This window comes from Aedes aegypti, chromosome 3, assembly GCF_002204515.2.
Source record: "Aedes aegypti strain LVP_AGWG chromosome 3, AaegL5.0 Primary Assembly, whole genome shotgun sequence".
NCBI classification, from domain to species: domain Eukaryota; kingdom Metazoa; phylum Arthropoda; class Insecta; order Diptera; family Culicidae; genus Aedes; species Aedes aegypti.
Genome location: NC_035109.1, coordinates 185,276,051 through 185,301,522, shown reverse-complemented (window position 1 = coordinate 185,301,522; position 25,472 = coordinate 185,276,051). Strand labels below are relative to the sequence as shown.

The window sequence follows — 25,472 nt, the reverse complement described above, 5'->3', positions numbered from 1 at the left end:
GCAATGGCTATGTATTAGTAAAGAAAAAAAAACGTAAACAAAAATAACTACGTCACTAATTTACACGGCTTCTTATGGGAGCTCACTCGCTTGTAGTTGTGAAATTTTTTGCACCGTACATGGATGTCACGCACACTACACTGTAAGACCAAAGTACTCTTTAATGGGTAAAAAAGTACCCTTTATGAGAGAAACTAGTTTAACTCATAAAAAGAGTAAAGGGCCTGTACTCTTTAAAGAGTAAACGGCTTGTACGTCAGATCAACGAGTGAATTTTACCCATTATCCAAAACATATATTTTGGCAAACAGAGTAAAATTTACTCTTTTTCGAATATGAAAATTCGATTTAATTCTATTATTTTTTTTCGTATATAAAATAATCAACTAAAGAAATTTTAATATATTAATTATTTTTATTAATTTAAACAGTTACAATAAATCATTGTTTATTTGCGAAAGCATAATTGACTGATTAATTTTGATGTTACTAGGTTGGTAAACGGGGCAGCTGCTACTGGCGATTTCATGCACCGGGACATGCAAACGGGATGCATATGAAAGCAAAAGTATCCTGTAATATTTAATTGTTTTCTTATAATCAGAATACGACAGGGAAAAAAAAATTATACCTACTATTGATTCATCCGAATTATCAAATACTTATTTCAGTTATGACGGCAACAAACTGTGTGTCAAAGTGTGTCAAACACTGCTCCATTAAGAACTATTACAAATCTGCAAGATTTTTTTCACCCATTATAGAGTAAGTTCATGGATTTTAAAAAAGGGCAAAAAATGCCCTTTATTCGAAAAAATTAAGTACCCATTATTTTGACGTTTCCATACATCAGCAAATAATGGGTATTTTTTCCACATTAAAGGGTACTGCAGAGTTTACAGTGTAAATGTCTTTTCCACACCTCGGTATATATTCTTATTGGCTGAGAGTCAACGTCTTACCATGCGATGTTTTGTCGATTCGACTAAAACTAAAGTACACCCTTTTTAACGTTTTGGACTTAAAGGAAGGAAAATAATGGAGCTGCTGTGTGTTTTCTAGCATTTACAGTGAAAATTCTACCGGAATACTTGTATTTTAGCAACATATTTCGGGTAGAAATACCTCCAGTCGTAGGAAAAATGGCATCCTCTTCCAACGTCAACGGAAACCTTGTGGATGAACTGGAGGAAGCCTTCCAGGTAAGTGCGATTAAGGAAAGTATACTCCCACGCCTACATCTTGTTTTTCGTGTCTTGTTTTCGGATCGATAGTCCTGCATTCACGCCCTCACAAAGGAAGAATCCGCCACCGGCGTCGATAAGGATGAAATCAAACTGGAAGTTGATCAAACGACGCTCAAATTCATCGATCTGGCAAGGCAAATGGAGGCATTCTTCCTCCAGAAGCGATTTTTGCTGTCTGCTCTGAAACCCGATCTGCTGCTCAAGGAGGAAAACTTCGATCTGAAGCAGGAAATTGCCCGGAAGGATGAATTGATTCGGAAGCACTACGAAAAGATTGAGTCCTGGAAGAACTTGCTGTCGGATCAGCAGAACTACAACAAACCCATCCAATCGCTGCCCCCGGATATGCGTGGGAATTTGACCGGAGGGGTTCCTGGTGGCCCTGGAATGATGCCCGGCGGAATAGGAATGCCAATGCAGGTATCTATAATCGATTTCAACGATGAGGCTGCTTTTGTTTCATTTATTGGTATCATTTCTGAGTCGAATTAATAATTGGTTTAACTTTTATGCCTGTTTGTCTTCGAAGATAGTGTTGCTTAACTATCTTCAAAGACAAACAGACATAAAAGTTAAACCACTTATCAATTCGACAAATAGTAACGCGCCCAATGCTAAAAACTCTGTAATTGGTCAATCAGGACCTAGGTAGCGACAGCGCGCAAAAATCAAACTTGAGAAAAGGGATACAAGCGCCACGAGTGAGCCGTCGGCCAACTACCGAATGTTAGAATAATAATGCATTATTCGACATTGATTTGTTATTATTATGATTCACTTTACGTAACATGTTAGTAACATGCTGTAGGAAATATAATCACTATATATTGCTTGATAAACAAGAAATACCGTCAACATTCTTTAACTTTAAGGATTTGTAACCACAGACAAACAGACGTAACACTTAGAACAATTTCCTGTCACCTATGTGTACCCAACGTCTGTTTTTGACGATTTTCAAATCTTAAATCAGCTTTTAAAAAGTCATTTTCCAACCGATATTTTTAAATCAATGACATGTAATCCTGATTTGTCTCAATTTTCAAGGTCCGCAAAACGGAGTTGGTTCCGGAGTTATTCCGGATTTTGTTCATGATTTGTCAAATAATGGGAATGGTTATTAGAAAGTTTAACGACCATTTTGGATTGACTCGGCCACACCGGACATGTTCCGAATGTCCTGGCTGACGCTGAAGTGGCCAATTCCACAATCCTATGTATAAGGCTCAGTCGTCTTAAGTAGGGAAAGGGGTGGAAAATGAACAAAGATGGTAAAATAACACGTATGTAAAACAAACATCTATGATTTTTTTTATCACGCACGGACGATTTAGTGCATAAATTACAGTGAAGATAAATTAAAGTGAAAACATCGACGAAAACTAAGAGTTTAGAAAACCACGTTCAAAAATTAGAACTGATGAAATTTGTGTTCCACAAAAAGTCAATCAAACATAAAGAAAAAAACGTTTAATATTTTTTTACTGATTTTTCCTTAATTCTATGATAGTTGAGCTAGCATATGTTCAAATTTCAACAAAAATCGGAAAGATTTAGACGATTTGACAAGCGTTTGAATTAAGAATTTTCTTAACTGCGTCAAATATGGTACGTCCACGGTATGATTTTTTTTATCACGCACGGACGATTTAGTGCATAAATTACAGTGAAGATAAATTAAAGGTGGTGGTTGGTCCCTAGTGATAAATCCTACCTCCGTTCTGGTCACGATCTTCAGATTATCGTGATTCGTCAACATTCTTATTGATAAAGTGGGGGGACAGGCTTGAAATGGGGTTTGAAAGAAAAGAATGTCAGAACAGGTATCCACCGGCGACGCCAAACGGACCAACGTAATGTGGTGTAATCTGGGATTTGTGGATTGAATACTGATATTTTTTGCCAAGCATCAATATGGGTGACTTCCGAGGATAGCGAAACGTAAGAGAGGTTATGACAAGGTTGTGGGTAAATCCATCACATTGGGGTTGTGACTCTGTGTCTTGTCAGGAATAGGGTCTGATTGGTATTGTAGTATGCAATAGAGTTCGGAATTGGTAGACAGACTTTGAGGAAAGAAGTTTTGAACGTAAGGCAGCAGCACCTTGGATCTTGGAGGGCGTTGGTCTGGAGAGTTGGGCAGCTGTTTATGCTGGGTTACATTACGTAGAAAGTGGAATCTGTTTTGCTTCGCATAAATTATGGGAAGTATTTGAAAATGGTTTCTTGTTCAGATTGTGTAACGCAAGAAAGAATCTTTAGCTCGGCGTTATATTAGGAGGTTATTATAGTGCAGGGTCGAAGAGAGGATGAATAATTGATCACTTAAACTTTACGCTGCAAGATATTCGTAGTCGTTTTTCGTTTTTTTTTTTCTGATGCACAGGTATAAACAGGTATATTTAGCCTAAATAATGAACAATCATACGCGTAGAGCCTACGGGTCATGAAGTTAGGATTGAAATCAAAATAATATTGCGCATTTCTTTCACACCACAGGATTATCGCAGAAGTTTTTACATGTGCGGAGGTGCCGGTAGAGGTGCGCGATTGCGTCGAGTCGAGTCGGTGTTTTCAGCGGACTCATATTTCGCAAATCGAAGAATGAGTGCTCTGAGGGCATCAACATGATTCGATGCGGTCTCACACTTTTATTTATGCTTTTGCACTTGTCTTATTAAATAGGAATACTTTGTGTTAGGGAAAGTGGAGGAGAATAAATTATGATTTATTAGAATTTTCTAATAGAGGCAGAGTTCACATGTTACTTAGGTATTTGAAAGCAAATGAGAACCACATTAAATAATAGATAAACACTAATGCTCTTATTTTTATATTTTTATATTTTTCATTTCATCACGGTCCTCATTGCCCGAGCGGAGTCGACAAAACTCGAGGTGGATAGAATCGACGGAACTACGATACGGAAAAGAAACAGATGAGAAACTATCGATACATTTATTCAACTATAAAAATCACGTTTTAACGTAATAACTTTATTTCTTTCTTCTCGTTCCAGCAATCCAACAGCCAAACCATTTCTACTATCTTTTCATTTCCTCTTCGTTACATTTATAGTCCCTCTGGTACTGAATCGAATGGCGCATTCCGCTTTTATTAGCGCTGTCTTTGCTGTACGTTGAGCATGGTGTCGGAGGTGGTGTGCTCTGTAGAACATCTGATGTGCTACACGGCACGCCACTTCCGACATTTTGTTTGGTGTGCGGGATGGGCAGTGCTGGTGATGAGGTGGAGGGCGCTATTCGGTTTAGTGGCAGAGGGACTATATCTATTTAATGTATCTGAAACTTGTGGGACCGCTTTAATTCCGGCGCCTGCTTGTGGAAGAACCCGGTGTGCTAAACGGTATAGGACATGTTAACGGGGGAGGCTTGGTAGGTCCTCACCCAGCCCGTGTCTAGATTGGCGGATAATTGTCTGCCAGGGTGTGGATTGAGCAATTACAAATTACAGTGAAGATAAATTAAAGTGAAAACATCGACGAAAACTAAGAGTTTAGAAAACCACGTTCAAAAATTAGAACTGATGAAATTTTAGGTTCGGAAGTGTTGAGATTTTTCGATGAGGTGAACATTGTCGTTACATTATGTCCAAGGCTGGTAGCGAGTCACTTTTTAGTGACTTGGTCACTTTTTTGAGGCCAGTCACTTTAAAGTCTCTTTTTTGAAGCTATTTCAACTATAGTCACTTTTTACGTCAAAAAGTCACTTTTTTCAACTATTTTGAGCTAAATTTTCGGGAGAAAATAATGCACCGGCCTTTTTTTAATTTAGGCTAAGTTTTAAGTTAGGTCATCACCAGAACATCTTCTTTTCGGTATCAAAATAGTGGTTCATGGTTTCCATGTGAAAAAAAATTGTAAAAAAGTTAATCTTTCATTGAGTTCCACGTAACTTGTAATGCAGGTCGGACTCGAATATCCGGAGATTCGATTATTTGGTGACTCGATTATCCGGAGTATGTTTTTTACATTCTTAGTGTTCAGTTTTTATGCACATGCATTTGAGATAATTTAGTATTACAATAAACAATATGAACAGTTTAGCTGTTTTGAACGTAGGTAAAAAAGAGGGTTTTAAGAAGGTTATTTTTAGTGTATTTTTCTATTTTCTTCTCAAGACTCCTAATATTCCTACAAATAATTTCTGGCTAAGCCATTGCATCATATAAATAAAAAAAATGATTATATTTAAGTTATTTTATCGCAGATATTAATAACATATAATAATTATTTAATGTTCTATTTGAGAGTAAAAACTTATCATGCATCCTAGGATAGACTTTATTTGCAAACCATACCTTTAAAAATGGGTGGATAGATCTAAGCTAGAGCATATCCTAAGGTTTTTTTTTACGTCGGTCGACGTCCCGCGTAAAAAAACGCGTTGTTTCAAAAAACGGCGTAAAACCGAGTTGTTTTTAAAAACGACGTAAAAAAGACTCGTGTTTTTCGACTATTAATTTATCGTCAATTTATCGTTTTCATTGAATCGTTCATGAATACTTGCATGCATTCTTCAAAGAAATGTGGGGCGTCCTCTTCTTGGTTTTTTTTTTATTCACTTCGGCAGGAGGTTTTTGAAAGCCACAGAGTTTATATTTGACAATAAAATGTGCGGTATTGAAGTATTTTTTATTCCAATTCGACCAACTATAACCTCCAATGTCAAGTGAATCATGAAAGTGTCCAAGTAATTTTGATTGAAATATTAGAAGATTAGTGCTATTAACTACTTTAAAAGAATAACTCAAAAGAACAGCCTGTTAAACCTATCGTCATTATGCTAAATGTCCATTCAGCCAAACGTACCTCCCATTAAACTTACTGATGGAAAATTCCAATGCCACTTATATCAACCATTTGTTCTTTTTAAGTCGGCGTTTGAAGGACGCGGTTTTAAGTATTTCAATCATATTCGATCTTCTATCATCATTTTTATTTGAAATATTGATTAATGCCCAAGTATAACATTTTCCGTAATCTTGATCTGGTTACATAAAATATTAACCTTATTAGGTAGGAGAGTTTGGATGGAAATGTGAAACGACAAAAATTTTATTTTTTCAAATGTTCCAAATCGTTTTGAAATTTACAAAATAAAATACTTTGGTGATACTTAGACACAACATTTTGAAAAGATTGAAAATTTGCTATAAAGGGAATATTTATGTAAAAGTAAACTTTTCTGCTTGAAAAATTGTTGGGAATATCTTAAAGTTTTGGAAGTACAATAAAAATTTCCAAATATGATACTCAACTAGACTTACTACCTGCAGAAGATCATATTGAATATTCCCAATCTATTGGATATTGATCGTAAAACATATTAGAATTGAAATACTGATTTCGGTTGGATTTTCAAGTCACTTTTAGTCACTTTTTCGAGAATGGAAAGTCACTTTTTAGTCACTTTTTTCTCAAATCTGGTCACTAAAATAACTTTTTTCGGTACCAATTTTTGCTACCAGCCCTGATTATGTCAAATCAGACACTTTTAGAACTTTTTTCGAATATGTTATAATCAGTTGTAGTTGTACTTTAAGGAATGTGATAAAATTTTCAAAATAGTTTGTTTTGCTCTCGTATTTTGTATGATGTTCATTCTTATCATATTTTGGGGACGATACTTCTTCTTCTTCTTCCTGGCGTTACGTTCCAACTAGGACAAAGCCTGCTTTCTCAGATTAGTGTTCATATGAGCACTTCCACAGTTATTAACTGAGAGCTTTCTTTGCCGATTGACCATTTTTTGCATATGTATATCGTGTGGCAGGTACGAAGATACTCTATGCCCTGGGAATCGAGAAAATTTCCTTTTTACGAAAAGATCCTCGATCAGCGGGATTCGAACGCACGACCCTCAGCATGGTCATGCTAAATAGCTGCGCGTTTACCGCTACGGCTATCTGGGGACGATACAAATATGTTAAAAAATGCTATCTTAGTCTTAAATGGGCGATCCATTAATTACGTAAGGTTTTTAGGGGGGGGAGGTGGTGGCTTTGAGATTTTATACGCGCCATACAATTTATTTTTAATTTTCATACAAAAAATCTTACCATGGGTGGAGGAAGGGCCGAAAAATTCCGAAAATTGTCTTACGTAATTGGTGGACGGCCCATAATTCATGTCGCGGCGTTAACTAACATCCCTATTTATGATGTTGTGCTTGTCCAATCACGGACACAGCTCCTTCCTTTGAAGAGAGTGCTGACAGGAACAGTAGCTGACGATAGCGCGACTCAGTGATTATCTTCTAAACAACTCAGAAGCCTGGAAAAAGGCTGTTTATGTTTCGGCTGTCCAAGTAAAAGAGAACTTTTCACTTTTCAACTTAACCGATGTTTATTCTTCGATAGCGTAATAAAAACTGACTCTCTACAATTGATTTTTATTTTTTGATTAAAATCGTATTTATTTTCCTTAAGTTTTTACATTAAAATTATTCCTTCAGCTTTGATTGCAATTGGTTTTGTTTAGACTGGTTGAAATTTTGTGGTTTTTCTTGGCATTATGGGCTCTGGTGGTTTTTTAAAATTACAATTACAATTCGATAACCTGACTACTACTATCTACACTACAAAAATTTGATAACCTAGGGGGGACGAGGTCCCGGATGACCTGCTGGTCAGATTGTTGGCAACGAGCCCTGTACCTATAGATCGAGTCACCAAAGCGGTCCTGATGTGTTTTTATCCCGGCCAGACGGTGGACCTCGGTTGTCCTCATTCTCGGAGGACTGTTGAGGATGATCCGGAGGAATTTATTCTGGGTCTTCTGGAGCCTTAGATGGTGGGTTTTGGCGCAACTCTCCCAGATTGGTACGCCATATTCGATGACCGGAAGAATGACCTGTTTGTAAACAGCAAGCTTGTTCTTCATATACAAGGTTGATCAGTGGATATAGTGCTTTACGCAAGATGTTACATTTTGTGACCGTTTTGTCAACCTGCTGTCTGAAGAGAAGCTTGCTGTCTAACGTTAATCTAAGATAGTCGGCTACATCAGACCATTCCACCGTTGATCCACCGAGGGTGATTTTACAATCCTCAGCCGGGACAAGTCTGGGGGATTTGGAATAGGGGAAGAGGATGACCTGGGTTGTTTACCGCGTCGATACAGATCTTCCAGCTGTTTAAATAATCTGACAAGACATTCAGGCCTCTCTGGAGTCGAGATGTTAACGCTCTCGTGAATATACCGCTGTTAACGACAGAGGTATCGTCAGCGAACAGTGATAAAGAGCCGCTTTCAGGGAGCTGAGGGATGTCCGAGGTGAACAGGTTGAATAGTAGGGGACCTAAAATACTTCCCTGCGGAACACCTGCGGGGATGTTGAGTAGGTCTGAGTTGACTCCATTGAGGGAAACCCTGAACGTCCTGTCAAACAGATAGTTTTTGATGATTTTCATCAAATAAGTGGGAAGATTGTATCGGTGCACTTTGTACACCAGGCCGTCATGCCAGACGTTGTCGAATGCTGTCGAAAGCAACGCCATGGCGGAGGATTTGGCGAGGGACTTGTTTCGCCTGAGAATGTTGGTTACTCGAGTCAGTTGGTTCACGGTTGAACGACCGCGTCGAAAGCCAAACTGTTCCTCGAGTAAGATGTTGTTTTGATCGGCTGCCGAAAGCAGCCGTCTGTTGATGGCTTTTTCAAAAAGCTTTGATAACCCTGAGAAAAGGCTGATGGATCGATAGCTTTTGGGGGAGGATGGATCCTTCCCAGGTTTCCTGATGGGGATGACTTTTGCTGACTTCCACTACGAGAGGAAGTAGCTAAGTCGGAGGCACTGATTGAAAATCAGTGCCAGATGTTGATAGAACTGGAGACTCAATTGCTTGAGCTCCAAGTTCAGGATGTTGTCAAAACCTGGGGCCTTCATGCTTTTAGATTCGTCAGCTGTGATCTCAAACTCCACCGAGAAGTCGTTGGGAGATCGGTGTTCGGAGACAGCAGCTTCGTGTGGGCTAGGAATGTCTAGCCCTAGATTGTGTGAGCTTGATTCCCTACAAACAAACTCGTTCCCTTATATACTGTTACCTAATTTACCACCCACCTATCAGCACAAGCCTCGTCCCAGGTAACAATTTGAAGCTGCTTAAACGCTTTTATAACTAATTCAAATCAGCCTTTGTTTGAACAAAAGCTGTTCAATGCCTCCACACACTTTTATTCAGCTTTTAAACATCTAATTCTGGCAATTTTATGCAGCCTTTAGCTTAATTGAAGCTAGATGAATGGCTGAATAAAGGTCTAGCATGCCCTTATTCAAGCTTCTTTCAATAACGATACTGCCGTGCTATTGAGCAAAAATGCAAAACCCCAAAAATCGTGTCACCACACACTTAAATTATAAAAACGTTGCGAAGAAAAAGATTACATTTTTGAAGAGCCGTGACATTTTTTTTTGCTTTGAACGGTCATGGTTTGCTTTGGATTTTGATGGTCGTGTAGAAACATGTAAATGTAGAGGTGGTAAATGTTGGCTACAGTACTTCTCCCATTCCTGCCCCGCGGTTCATACACACAAAGCTTTTACGGCGAATTTCACCGTAATCTCAACAGCTGAACAGTTCGGTGAAATAAAACACCGTAACTTCGACGCTACCCAACAGAGACAACGGCAATACATGGCTATTCAACTTGGTACCTACTAATCGTTCCCGTGATGTACCTTTCAGCATTTAAAGTTTCAACAAAAGAAGGATGGAATGTACCTAAAGCTTATAAATTTTAAGTTAAAAATAATAATTAACAATGATGGGTAGAGAAATATGTTTATACCTAGTGTTAATATATAATGTAATAGTACTGAATTCGGATTTTTCATCTATCGAAATCCGGGGTATCATTGATCAGCGGGGTAACATTGATCGGAAAAAGTACGTATTATCATTTATTGATGAAACATTTCCAAATTATGATTGGAGCTTCTCTTTCTTATATTCATGAGCTAATAAAAGTGATGATTTTTGCGAAAATTCCGTTTACCTAATATGTAAATTTGGCAACTTTTTGAAATAATGATTTTAATTGTTAAGGATGACACTACCGAAGATTCATGTCTAACACAAGTTCTGCAAACGATATAAGCAAGAAAAATGTGATTCTTACTAAAAATGGCATCTCCGAAAACGATTCCGTTGTCAAAACTTTTATAAGTATGCTCAATTAGGCAACATTACCGAATTACTGTTAAGAATGTAAAAATCCCTTGGGAAAATGCCTACCTTTAGGCGTATTCCTTGGTTCGAGGTGTTTTTAATTTTAAAATAACTCAAAAAGTAAATAACTTGTAAGCGTTTGGCCTTCATATTCGGCTTCAGGGGCCATAGTTCAAGTAAGTAACGACATTTTCAGTATTACCAAACGTTGTTTACATAGGTGATCAATGTTACCCCATATCAGCTAAATTAAAAAATCGCCTAAAACATTTTTTAGCATGCTTCAATCTTTCAAAAAATAGAATGCAGTAAATAGTCTCAAGCTATGGGTGGCAGTACTTGTTTTAAAAATATAAAATTTGCAACATTTTTGCATTTTCAAACGAAATATTAAAGAAACATTCAGAAAAATGATCAATGTTACCCCGGATTACGGTACTTATAGGTATTCTACTAAACAGCTCGAAGATTTATTACCGTAACTTCATTGGAATTGAACGGATTCCATTGATTTTTTACCGAATTATGTAAAAATTTACCGTACTCCGTTAATTCATTTTACCGAATTGTTCAGCTTTTGAGATTTCACAGGAATCCGTAAAATAATTTAAGTGTGTAAGGTTTCGATAGAACATGGGACAAGTAGGCATAGAAGGGCAGAGTTCATTTATTTAGTTAACATCTAAACAGATAGCACTGAATCAACAAGTTCACGCCAAAATACTCGTTTCGTGGCCGCATCTCTCTATTCTCGCACTTGATCCGCCCACTTACAAGGGAAGGTCACGATGGTGTTACACGGGGTTTTCAACCGGACTATTTTTGTTAGATTCTACATGTCGAAATATGAAAAACCCCAAAACCTTTCGGGTGATGAACCAGTGTTGTAGCCAAGAAGGGTTCTGAAAGGGTAAATTTTGCATGAATAAAATATTATTGAATCGATTGAAAATTTGTCAAAAAGATTTTTCTCAGTATTTAGTACGATAGTAATGAACAGAACTGACATTAATGTATGTTTATCATGTATTTTTATGCCATTGGCGTAACTAACATGGAATATGGACACCAAAACAAATTTGGTTTTATTAGAATAGTATACAAGGGGTGGATCACTTTTTCACTGCACATCAAATGTACATCAAATTGCATTAAATGCATTTTTTCGATATTCACATCAGCTTAGCACTGGTCCTTTTTATCATGCCGTGCTATAGCAACGCATTATTGTTTGTTGTGAAAGGATCAACATTGTTTTACTGTCTCAGGTTTTACTCTTCCTAATAAAATAAACAATTTACTAATATTTTATTCGTTTCAGATGCTCAAGCTGTAGCTTCAGAACGAATATGTTATACAAAGCTTTCTCGAGCCCACGGCAATCCGGTTATGGATCCTTGAAACGAACAGCGTCCGATCATCCCATATTAACAAGTTTTGTTAGTACACAGTGCAGTTCATGAGTTAGAGGATGATAACTTGAAAAAAGAAATCATCGTTCCACATCCCTGTCGGAACCATCTTCCTGAGAAACGCACATACTGTGCCTTAATAATGATGACGGTGGAACAACCAACAAAAGCCTCGAAAATTATTTGTCTAAATAGCTTGTTTTATTTCTTTCAACAATAAATTCTAGACTATATGTATAAAAGCATTATCCTTCTTATTTCTACATTGCTTCCAAAAATCTTTCCTAATACAAAAATGTTCAGGTTGCTATTGAACGTATATACGGAACATATTTTTGCTGAAATAATTTCATAATATTGGCCATGAGTAACAGCAAATGAACAGATCTTTAGGTCATAAATCAAGTACCACAGCGTGTGAAAAGCTACTTCCGGATAACTACTTCTATAACAGAGCGCAAGAGAGCTACGCTTTTGATTTGATTCTATGCATTAGCAGCTTTGACGAATAAAACAACCACTAATCATTACGGATGGGTTTTCTTTTCATTTGAGCACGTCAATGGTCCATCTCCACAATATGACGATTTCAAGCTTCCCTGAAGCTAGAGTCCACCTTGTAATCAGCTTAATTTCCACAAAAAATTAACGCTTTTTGATGAAGTTGTTACTCAAATGTCGATATCCGATACTCTAATGACAAATGAATCCCGGTCCCTCAAGGCACTACAAAACAAGATTGACAATCATTTGGGTGAGGTAGAGTAGCTCTTCTTAAGTTTGTAGAAAAATGAGTTTGACACTTCAACAAGTACAACAATGAAACGTTTGAGCAAGCCATGAATTTCAAATCTATCGAGTGTGCATTTAAATGCATTTCGATTTAACAGATGCATCAGGAGTGATTCACCCCTTGATAGTATACCAATAAGAAACCCATCCCAATTGTGCCTATGGCATGGAAAAATACATTTTAAACATACATTAATGTCAATTCTGTTGTCTACCATCACAATAAATACTAAAAAAAAATATTTTTGTCAAATTTCCTATTAGCTTAATAATATAATATACGTACAAAATTGCCTCTTTTAGAGCCCCTCCTGGCTACACCACTGGTTCATCACACGAAAGGCTTTGCTTTTTTCATATTTCGACATGTAGAATCTAACATAAATAGTCCGGTTGAAAGCGAGCTCGTGGTTCATCCTTCGCCGCCACACACCGTTTTCCTGCACACCGCCAAAGATCGTCCTAAGCACCCGACGTTCGAAGATTCCAAGTGCTTGCAAGTCCTCCTCGAGCATCGTCCACGTTTCATGTCCGTAGAGGTCTATCGGCCTTATATGCGTTTTGTATATGGTACATTTCTCGCATAACTTCTGATCTCGCCCTAAAAGCCATTGGTAACAATGTATGTAGCTCGTCGTTTCTATGAATTTGAATGGAATTACACGTTGTTCAACAACACAATGGTGAAGAAAGGATCATTCTCTACCTGCCAGTAGTGTTGGTTCGGATGTTTGTGCATTCATTTTCTCAGAAACAACGAGCTACACACGTGGTTACCAATGGCTTTTAGGGCGTTATCCCAGATTATGCGAGATTTGGTGCGGGTTTAAATCTTTTTTGATCGCAGCTTCTTGTGGAGTCCATAGTAGGCCCGACTTCCACTGATGATGCGCCTCCGTATTTCATGGCTAACGTTATTCTCAGCTCGTTGTATCCCGTCTATCGTAACACTGCTATCTAGACGAGCCCTGTCGCGCTCGGCCCAACCAGCTAGCATGTACTTTGTCTTGGACGCATTCACCATCAGTCCAACTTTTGCTGTCTCGCGTTTCAGGCGGGTATACAGGTCTAGCACCTTTTCAAATGTTCGGCCGATAATGTCCATATCATCCGCGAAGCAAACAAGTGGACTGGATCTCGTAAAAATCATACCCCGTCTGTAAAACCCGGCTCTCCGCATAACACCTTCTAGCGCAATATTGAACAACAGGCACGAAATTCCATCACATTGTCGTAGTCCCCGGCGAAGTCCAAGCGAACTGGAATGTTCGCCTGAAACCTTCACACAATTTTGCACACCTTCCATCGTTGCTCTTATCAGTCTCGTAAGCTTCCCGGGAAAGCTGTTCTCGACCATGATTTTCCATAGCTTTACGCTGTTGATACTATCATATGCCGTCTCGAAATCGATGAAAAGGGTATGCGTTGGGACCTAATATTATTATATATGCCGTACAGTAAAGATCTGGTCCGTTCTATGCTTTAAACATTCCTTAGTGCGTAGCACTTTGGAATATGCTGCCCAAGCCTGGGCACCGTATCATAATGAACAGTGTCATCGCATAGAAAGCGTCCAGAAATCGTTTCTCAGATACGCGTCACATCCTCTACCGTGGTCTAATCCAAACAAATTACCGGCCTATAAAGAACGTTGCCAACTAATTGACCTAGAAAAATAAATAAATAAATAAATAAATAATTTGTTAGGAAATATTTGTTCTCTTCGTAACCGTTCTATTTTGTGGATTCCTACTCGACGTAGTTGTAGATTATTTAATGATGTTTCCGATTAATTTGATAATATATCTCAAAATTTTTTCACTAGTAGGATGAGAAATCCAGATTAAGTCACAACCTGTACAATCGTCAGTGTTGAAGATGTAGAACCAATAAATTAATCTACAATAAATCTACTTGACAGAATGTATCGGCTCCAACATTACAAAAAAGAGTACTGCTTTTGTAATTAACATCTTTCTTCAAAGCGCGTTTGACTCCTCTCTTCTCATGCAATCTAACCCTACTATGGACATTCGAATCAATATTAGGGCATTCGACAATATCTTGAGAGGAAATATGTTCATATTTGTATTGTAGTCTTTAAATGTCAACGTCTTTTGACCCTTTCTAATATAATGAGTGTAATCAATGGAAAATTCTTAGCGAAAGTTCGTTAAAAATTCTGAGTGTGTATCCTAGAAATTTCCTTTAAAAAATACCTTCTATTTAAGCCTCTTCAAAAAAGTTTGCGAAATACCTCCGTTAATTAAAATTTGTTAAGGAATTTCTCAAGTATATTTTTTCGAACATTCCTTCTCATATTGTTCTTGTAATTACTTTGTCTGTGGAATGACTTTAGGTATAACATCCTATGGCGATTTCTGTTGAAATTAATCCAGTCATTTTTTTGGAATTCCATCAGAGACTTTTTCCATGTTCGAATTCTCACTGGAGTTCTATTGAGAGCTTCGCAAAAAGTTATATTTAATTTAATATAGTTAAGTTAATTCTTATAGAGATTACAGAAACTTTCTTTCGCAAAATTATTCAAGAATTTAATAAAATGTATCTCAAGAAATATAATTTCATTTCTTACAACAAATATATACAACACAAATCGTATTGATATGTTCAGGAATTAATCATGTTATTTGCCTAGTTGATTTTTTAAAGATTATTCAAATATTCAAGCAGAGATTCTTTCATTTTTTCATTTCATTTCATTTTTATTTTCCATAAACATAAGACATAGTCTTTTCTGTTAAGCGTAGATTAATAGTATGAGATGACGCATTAAGAAGAAAACAAAGATTCAAAGATGGTTTGGGAATTATTTCAGAGATTCTCAAGTACTTTATCTTATGCTCCGTCAGGTTTTAATATCGTTCATAAGTTTTTTTTTTATAAAATATCGGTAGAACGTGGTAGTTATGCGGGGAAAATGCGAAGTTTTCGTAACTGATTATCTGTGGCATGGTGACCAGTAGTTCCAAACTTTAGTCAGCAGAAAGAATTTGTGTACGCACAGCACGAGCATACGATGCGCACTGACGAGGCCAGTTGATGTTTCAAAGCTCATGTCTTTCAGAATTCGATGCAAGTTCAACAAATGCAAGCCCAACAGCAGCAGATGCAAATGCTCCAAGCCCAGCAAATGCAGCAACAGATGCAGTCAATGCCCATAGGAGCCAACCCACAGATGTTTCCACAGCCTGGCGGAGGTCGCGGAGTTGGAGCGGGTGGCCCCGGTTTTCAGCAGAGTCCCAATCTTCAAGGGCCGTTGGCTTATCTGGAGAAGACGGCCAGCAATATAGGTGAGCCCGCAACTGTCCGTGAATCGGTCCAGCGGGATGGGGTTTTCCTTTTAAGGGCATGTAATTAATAATTTGTTTCTTCCACTTGCAGACCTTGTAGGGATGGGGGATGGTCGAAGGTGACGCGGGCGGGGCAGGGGGCGAGGCAGAGGTCGCGGGCGAGGCCGAGGCCGCGGACGTGGAAACGCTCCCGAGTTTCATAGCGGTGCGTTATCTTGAAAGAGGATCATTATCTAGCCACGTTTAGACGGCGTCATTAGTTTATATTACAATATACAAGCAACATTTACTCTCTCACACACACATACTTAAAAAAGCAGCATACATTTTAAATCCTTTTCCTGATATCTGCTGGAAAAAGTAATTCAAAATTCCTAACTTGTTTTGGCCTATCTACAAATCCTTCAAAATTCAAAACGAAGAACACATCCAAAAGAACCAAGCATCCAAACGCAGGGACGAGAAAACACAGAACAGAATCAAATAGCATCAGAAGAAAGAAGCTTGAAGAGCGAAATCTTTTACCGAGACTAATCCACCGAATCGGTTGTGTGTGTTGTAATGTAAGTCTAGTACCTTGTCCTGATCAATTTCAAAAAAAGATAATCAAACGTAACGCTGTGAGGCGATCAGAACCCGATTGAACAAAGATATTTTCCACAATTTTTCCTAACAAATTTACCAGAAGATCCTTGATCCGAACTTAAGGAAGTAATGTTTGTGTAGACGGTCCCAATTCCACTGAAGAAGCAGAAGAAGAAGGTGGTTGTAACTTGTTTTAGAGCGAGGTGAACTTACGTAATTTGTAAGCATATTTTGGTTTTTTAATAATCGTTAGAGTGAAAGCTTTTCTTCGTTTTTCGTCTATTAGTAATGGCTTCTATCTCACAAAAGTTTTAGGCCAATTGTTCGCTTTTCCTGAAATCAATTCCTTGGACAGATATTTGCTTTGTCTATGGCCATGCTGCACGAGAGTACCATATTGTCATTCTTGAAACCATTATTGAATAAATAAAGTATATACATTATAACCAGTAGAAGAATGACGTATTATGATTGATGAGAAAATCTGTGAAAACGATTTGGAACAACTGAAGACGCTCCCAGTGCACAACCCAGAGAACTGCAAATGAGAGTTAGGATTTCTTTCATTTACTAAGAACTTCTAGACCCAGAAACGTAGCATTCCTATAATTTCCAAATTTTATTGCGTGCAAAATGTTTCAACTGAAAACAATAACAAGTTTAGTTGTAAATTAAATTAATGGCTTGCATCACGAGTTCATCACTCAACATGCATTCTGTTTCTGTTAAACTTTTTTTTGTGATCTTTGGAATAATATCTAAAACCTAACGTTCACTGGGTTCAAATGCACAGGTAATGTATTGTGACGTTTTGTAGATTTTTTATCGGTATCCGTTCTATCTACGGGTTAGCCTTCGTGATGAATTCAACCAGAGTGCGCATCGGACGGCCGGTCATTCCCTTGGCTCCGGTATAGCCCTGGTCGCTACAGTCGCCCATAACGCCAGCCATATCGACATGCATCCAAGGGATGTCCTTGGGAACGAATTCGCGCAGGAAAGCGGCTGCCGTGCATGAGCCACCTCCCTTACCCTTGCCAAGATTGTTCAAATCGTACCCGCTATGGTCGCACATTTGCTCCGAATAGTGCTTGAACAGAGGCATACGCCAAACGCGGTCGCCCGACTCGGAACCGGCAGCGTGAATCTGATTCCAGAGGGCATTGTTCGTGGAGAACACTCCGGCAACGCAATCGCCCAGCGCCACCTTAATTGCTCCAGTCAACGTAGCAATGTCCAGAATGAACTTCGGATTGAATCTGTGGAGGATTAAGGGGAAATGAGTTAATGACGAGAGATCAGGATTGTTGAATTGACAGTTCAACATGAAAATATTTTTTGTTCTATATTCTATACTATAATGTCTTAACTCTCTAATACCCAAATTTATATTTTCGATCTAAAAATCATTTTCAGTTGTCTAAAATCGTTCTAAACACGTTTTGGGCAATGATAAATCTATGAATTTTGGTTATTGATTTTTATAATTTTTATTTTTGAACATCCCTATCCTTTTTTATTTTATTTTTTTGAAGCCTCTTCTAGTTACTGATTTTTGGCAATAATAAAAAATCAAGTTTTTACGATACTTAAAAAAATATTAAATTTTTATTTTTTTTTTCTGGATTTATTTCTTTTCCGTGTAATTAACGGAAAACCAGGTTTGAAATTATTTTTATACCACCAAGCTCTTCTTTTGGAATAGGTTGATCGTAGAAAAATATAAAAGGTACGATTTTTTATATTATACGTTAAATGAGCCCCGGGCATTTGTAGGTTATACAAGAATACAAATTTTCATGGGAGTAATTCGTGGGCTTCGTGGCCATGCGGTTAGCGGCGTCAGTTGTTTAGGCGTATTGCATCACGGAGTGTGGGTTCGATTCCCGCTCCGGTCGGTGGAAACTTTTCGTCAAACTAAAAATTCATCACTGGGCTACTGGGTGTTCCGTGTTGTCCGTTGCCTAATGTTAGTGATCGTTCAGTCTGTTCAACCTTTGGCTGAAGACGGTGTAAATTGTCTTTAAATATGTTCATATCAAAGGATTAGTGCGTCAACCCCCCAAAATTTCGGCTGCGTCGCTGTCAAGACGCTCCTTGAGCTGTTCAGTGAAGATTAGGCCGTCCCTTATTTTTCGAAAATGCGAAATGTTATAAGTTCGTCATTGCAAAGTGCTCGTTTTGGTAAGAAAAAAATCAGGTAAAAATTTAAAGTCCTTACGTGGACGCTAAGTGGTCCCCCAACGACCCTAAAGTATTAAGTGTAGATGACCCCCGAACGTTAAATCGAGCACGCTGCTCTAGTGTACGCAACATGAGTACGAAAAGCCGCTAGTAACAAATTGATTATCAGCATAGAATTGTAAGTAAAATAATATTTTATACTGCACGCAAAAAAATTGTGCGGTAAAAACTACCATTTTAGGGGGTTAACTTAAGCGCTCACACCGGCAATTTTCAGCAGACCAGAAATGCGCTTGATTTTACCATGTCTGTAGTTGGAATCAGATCCCCATTAAACATTTGACAGTTCAACAGCCGACTAAATTGGTTGAAAAATCGGTCGATTGTTGCACCGATGCTTATGGTATTGATGAAATACCACTAAAATTGCTAAAACTTTACTTGCTTGTACCAATAGTTGCATGCCATAGATTACTGCGATGAAATTATTTTTCTAATGAAGTCAATGGTCGTTACTTCCTGTTACAACATTAACATGTACATTAATTGCGCATCTTGAATTTGGGCGTTTAAGGCGAAGTAGGCCGTCATTGAAATTTGTACGCGTCGTTAGTGATTGTTGCTAATTCATCTTACGATTTCGAATCAAAGAAAATCAGTTGGTTTTGCACTGACACCGCTGAAAAAGTAACAGCATACTTTATGCATGTTAGCGCGTACAGTGATTCCATAGACAAACAGACGTAACACTGACGAAATTTCCATCGACCACTCATTTAACAATCATTTCAAATTCGCTATGTTACAAATCTCACACCCAGAGGCGCGCGTAGCGTTTTTCTTCGCGCTTGACGTTTCACACTACCGCCATCTGCCGGTCTTGTTGCACTAAACACCTTTTCGTGTAGCATGCTCACCAGATGATGATGGTGTAAACTGGGCGATGGAATTTGAAGAAATTTGTTTTAACTGTTACGTCTGTTTGTCTGTGGTGATTCTTTTTCAAATCAATAAACTATCAAGACTGAGTTTTATCACTTCGAAATGCATGCTGAAAAGTCATCATTGTTGCCAAAACGAATGACGGGCTACTTAGCCTTAAATGAAGTTCAATCGTGCTTAGTACCTCCACTATTGGTACATCTACCCTAAATTGGATTTCAAACTACTTCCAATTTGAAAAGTCGAAAAAATCAATTCATCACTTTAAGGGCTGGTAGCAGTTTTTTAGACACATGGTCTCTATTTTACCGCAAATCTGTAAAAAGTCTCATTTTTGATGATATTTTTTTAGAGGCCAGTCTTTTTTTTTTTACTAAAATGGTGTCTTAAGTCTTTTTTTCGTTATATTGCTTACACTGAACTCTGATGCAAAGTTTTGCAGGCTCCAGAGAAACCTTCAGAGACTGTTACTAGACTATTCAACTAATTCTTCAAGAATTTTATCTCAGATTTCTCGAGGAAAAGCTTCAGAAATTATCCTAGTGGTTTATCCAGAGATTTTATTTGGAATACTTTCAGGGACTCCCACATTGATCTATCCAGAAATTATTTTAGGAGCCTCTACCAATTATCCCAGATATTCGTCCAGCGATTTTTCAAAACATACACTACCCACCGAAAGTATTGAATCGTTGCAATACTGAATGTTGTAGCATTTTTAAGTTTAGCATCACCCGAAACCAAGTGAAAAAAGCTTATTCAACTGAAATAAAAAAAAAACTTAGTGGCTCACATTGGTCCAGTTTTGAAAAAGCATGGCAAAAATTGCGCATTCTCCATATTTCACTATTTTTAGCCATTACAAGTGTTTTGGAACATGATTTAGAGTAGTAGATTCTATTTTGGGCAAAGTCACAATTTGTTGGTTGTCATAGGGCAAAATTCTAACAAAAATGCTGGTTTTCATAAGTTTTTTGGCTCTCAACTTTTTCTAACAACTATCATTTAGGCAAGCTTAGGCAAGAAGAGTCTTCTTCAATCGATTCCTTAGTCTTGAACGCGCGTTTGAGCAAGATATCTCCGCGGGGAGTGGCGAGGAGCGATTTGTACGGTATAAAGAAGCTCTTCTTAAAATATTTGATGTACCGTCGTTGGGGGTGACAATGGGTCAAAAAGGGATGTGTACGAATTATTTATTGAATAACTATTGCAATAAACTTCAAATTGGGTGTGTATGTACTTTGATGGTACATTAACAACTGTTCAAAACATTAAAGAAAAATATTTATTCACAGCGGCACCACAAGTGAATGAAAAATGACCTAATCTCACCCCATAGAGGGGTTGACATTGGGTCACTGTAATTGAAATAAGTTGTTTTTGATAATATGGTTGCAAAACCATTCACAGCTGAAGAATATTGATGAAATACAATGCAAACAAGATGAAAAGATATCTAAGATGTTTCACAAGTATGATAAACCCACTTAAAAAAACGATTATACCAAAAAATTGAAAAGTTATGAGAAAAAATATGTAAACACAACATTCATCGTCAAGTTTACATAAATTTTCTATTTTTTTCTCTCGAATTGTCTTCAAAGTCTCATCCCCATTGCTATGGAGCCTATTGAGTTTCCCCAAAGGTGTACTGAAACAGTGATTATTTTAATTCTTCGCAAATAGTTAAATTTCGGAGCGACATTCCACGATCAATACATTTCAGGCAGATGTTGATGTCATAATCACGATATTTCAGTGTTCCAACTCATTTGTACTTCCAGGAGATGCTTCTATAATATGGAAACACTGATAAATAATTAAATAAAAAAAAACAATCCATTTGATAAAATTTTACGATGATTCTGCGCACGAAACACAGTTGCTGGATTGAGAAGTTGTCAAAATGCGTTGCATTGTTATTCAATGTACGGAATCCTCAAGTAGACTAGTTTGATGTTTCAGATATGCTGTATTTAGAAAGAATAAACACATATTAATGAAAAAGAGAACTACCGGCACCGTAAAATGTCAAAAAAGTGGACTTGCAATTTCATTTACTGTCGTTCTTGCTTGACCCAATCTCACCCCCATTTTTGATGTTTTAGATACCGTACCAAAAAAAATAAAATTTTTGTTGAAAAATCAAATACATTCCGGAAAATACGTGTGAAGAGTAATGAAAAGACTTTAAACCTTCTACTAATATAACGGTAGAGGTTAAAGTACATGCGTGATACTTTGCACAGGAGAAATTTAATGTTGTAAATTTTATCTAATTTCAACATACAAGTTTATTGATATAGTAAACAAAAACTACTATTTCTAAAAATGTATATTGTGATGAATTATGTGTAATAATATGTTCCCTAATATATGAATTATTGATTTTAGTAATATCACCGTTATTAGCTGAAATATTTCATAAATCATATTTTTCCGTTTTGACCCAATCTCACCCCCCAGACCCATTGTCACCCCCATCGACGGTACCCTCGACAATAGGGGGACACGGGGCAGTATGGACACCCTAAGGAATTTTCCTATTTTGACTGTAAATACATGAATATTATACTGTTTTTCATGTGCAGTATGCTTTTTAGAGTTCTTAAGCATTTGTAAAACATTGTTGCAAAATTTTGAAAAAAATATTTCATTTCCCAAAAGTGGTTTAAAAAAAGCTTATATTTGGTAGTCATCATCAAGCTAGCGTGGCAAAGTGGACACCCCCATGGGGCAGTATGGACACCTTAACGTTTATAGGAAAATTGTCCCGCGATCATTCCCAGAACCTCGGAAAAATCAGTACACATTCAAGAAACCATAGTGATAGTTCACTGTGCCACTGAAAACATGATTAAAACCAATTTACGATATTTTTCGTAGAGATGCTTTCAATATTGCCTCCAGATTAGTTTCAATACAGAATTGACGATTTTCAACCGATTTGTGGTTCCGCATCGTAATCGTTGCATTAGCGTTGGGCAAAATTGTCTATAACATCGATGTTACTGAATCGATTCACATTTGAACTGCTGAATCGATTCACCGATTTAATCGAATCTCTTGAATCGATGTTTTTGAATCGATTCGAATCGAATTCAAATTTAAAATATAGTTTGAAATGAGACCAAATGTAATTACATTCAATTTTAATATACCTCAATTAAATCAGTTCTGAAACTCAATAGAACAGATTTACTATTGCAAAAGGTTTATTAAAAATTTGATTTATTTTTCATCATGCCATTAAAAAATATTCATAATTTTCAACAAAATGAATCGAATCAAAAAAACCGAATAAAGAGAATCGATTCACTCGATTTCAGATGCCCCAAACATCGATTCAAAAAATCGATTAATCGGAATGAAAACATCGATTTTCGGAACATCGATTCAAAATCGCCCATCGCTACGTTGCATTAAACGCTAAATAGTTTTGGATACTTTTGTGTATGGAGTTACATTTCTTTCTTTTTAAAGTGTCAGCTTTACTTTGTCTTCAGTGTCCATATTGCCCCAACAGTATAAGAAATTTTCATATAAATTTCTTAATGTCTTATATTAGCTGAAAAAAATCTACTATATTTTTGAATTGAGCATAAATAATTGAAGATTCAGTCATGGGCTGCATTTTCGGTCACCTTGTAGTAATAATTTTCCTCTGAAATCTTATTTGGTGAGGTGTGAATGGTATAATTTTCGAACCCAATAAAATCATGCTCAATTTATTACTATAAAATCAATGTTTAAAACATTTTTTAATTTTAGTGGACAACTTACTTTTTCGACAGGTAAACTGAAATATTGTTTGCATCTAAAGTGTAAAATTATTCGCATGTGCAAAGGTACAGGAGGTGTTCATACTGAGTTATTGACCTGAAAAAAAAATATGCTGAAACCAAAATTTGCACGGGCTTTGGTGAAAATTGATTAGTTGAGTTTTCAAGCAAAAATTTGGGTTTCTGGACATGTGCAGCTATTTAACGTTTGAACATGTAGAAAAACATGTTTATTTTTAACTTTTCGTACGTATATAACTATCAGATATAGTAGATGAATTTTGACTTGGTTTTCAACTAAAACCTAAGTTTGGAAATGGGGTTTTTGTCAGCTATTTGAAAATCTGGACCAATGTGTGGCAAAGCAAAGCCATGCTGAAGGTGTCTGAGTTCCTGGTCGGTCTAGAATCTTTTCGTAAAGGAAATAACACTAAGGACACTAAGCTGAGAAGCAGGCTCTGTCCCAGTGAGGACGTTAATGGCAAGAACAAGTAGAATTGTCGTTCAGTTTTTCCATAATTTTAACCAAGAATTTAAAGGCCTTGAAAAACATTAAACATAATCCTTGAAGAAACTCGTCGAATTTATTGAGGAATTCCTGGAAGAGTTCTTCATAAATTGCTAGTAATAATCCCTATCGCTGAAAAAAAAAATTAATTCCACTGAAGAATTAGTATAGAAACTCCTTAAGGCATTCTTGTAGGGGTTCATGGGAAAATCTTGAACGTATTTGTTCAAAATCTTTGGATTAAACTCTTGTACATTTTCTCGGAAGAACTCCTGTAGGAATTTACTAGAATTGCTAAAAAAACATCTTTCGAGGAAATTCTGGAAAAGCTTTTTGGAAAATTTTCAGATAAATCTCTGTGAAAATTCCTGGTAAGGTATTTCAAATCTTCACTTTAGAGACCATTTTGGCACAAAAACTGTAGAGACCTTTCATTAACCCTTTTTTTCCAAAGCTTTAATTGGCAGTCACAAAACGACGTTTCTTGAAAAAGTGCTTGAACAAAAGTTGTTGAAAATAATCTAACTTATTGAAAATTACTTTAAAAAACAGCTGAAAATCAATAGCTAGGGTAGGTGTACCAGTTATGGACATAGTGGTTCTCTATTTCGCCATACGTAATAACTTTAATGTCTCAAATTTTGAAAATTTTTGTTTATTGTAATAGTTAGATTTAAGATATATCTTGATGTTGAAACATTCAAAAAGATTTAAAATGTAAACGTTATCAAACTTTCACATATGGCCAAATAGGGAACCACCATAACTGGTACACTTTCCCTACTTGATTATTTATCAATAGTTTTACCATAGGGTCACTTATTTAAATGTTTAGAGACTTTTTTATATATTTATTTAGATTTGAAAGGAGACCAAGACTTTTCTCAAGACGTAACACTGAAAACAAACTGAGCTATTCTAAGCTTAAACCTTCAGAATCGATTTACTGAATTCAAATGAAGAGTTAAAACAAAACAAGTCTTCGGCAAAGTGGTTGAAACTAGTTTAATTAAAACATTTAAACCTAAATAAGGACCACCCTATCAAACTTTTTTCTAAGAAGGAAAACTCAGTTACGAACAACTTAGTGATCTATTTAACAAAGTATACGTATAAAATGAATTTACGACAAAAGGACGAAGTACAAAAAAGAAGGGCCAAAGGACGAAAATCTTTTTTCGAAGAAGGAAACATTTCCCACCAAGCAAAACATTTTTGACATTTTGTACTTTTGTCGTTCGAGCTTTAGTTCATAAACCGTTTAAAATCAACTAGAGAGAGTCGATTAGGACCATTGTGTAATGATAACTTACGTGGAAGCGTAACAAAGGGCATCAGCTAGGATGAGACGTCCTTCAGCATCGGTGTTGTCCACACAAATGCTTTTGCCATTCATGGCAAAAACGACATCCCCCGGTTTGGTGGCGGTCCCACTGGGCATGTTTTCACAAAGTGGGATAAAACCTGCAAATTAATCGTTAGATTCCGTTCAAGAATAAAAGTGTTTTCAATTAAC

At 36.9% G+C, this 25,472-nt stretch overlaps 2 protein-coding genes and 1 long non-coding RNA gene across 3 annotated transcripts in view; 2 read left to right on the top strand and 1 right to left on the bottom strand.

Moving 5' to 3' along the window:
• Positions 1–990: 990 nt before the first annotated feature.
• On the top strand, positions 991–16,995 carry LOC5577389 (mediator of RNA polymerase II transcription subunit 28). The gene is made up of 4 exons (XM_021849023.1): positions 991–1,202; positions 1,275–1,667; positions 15,730–15,955; positions 16,047–16,995. Exons 1-4 carry the CDS (start codon positions 1,143–1,145, stop codon positions 16,076–16,078), a joined length of 711 nt encoding a protein of 236 aa, XP_021704715.1. The 5' UTR covers positions 991–1,142; the 3' UTR covers positions 16,079–16,995.
• Positions 11,523–12,379, top strand: LOC110677746. Its single transcript, XR_002501163.1, has 2 exons — positions 11,523–11,705; positions 11,759–12,379. It is a non-coding gene; the product is annotated as an uncharacterized LOC110677746 (long non-coding RNA).
• Positions 16,996–17,135: 140 nt separating the features above from the next.
• The window catches only part of LOC5577354 (E3 ubiquitin-protein ligase RFWD2), a 75,853-nt gene continuing 67,516 nt past the window's right edge, over positions 17,136–25,472 (bottom strand). The window contains exons 5-6 of the mRNA XM_001656380.2: positions 25,270–25,420; positions 17,136–17,799 (exon numbers count right to left, since the gene is read on the bottom strand). Of these exons, the coding sequence (XP_001656430.1) occupies positions 17,382–17,799; positions 25,270–25,420 (569 nt within the window). The 3' untranslated portion in view covers positions 17,136–17,381. The remainder of the gene's footprint in view (positions 17,800–25,269; positions 25,421–25,472) is intronic.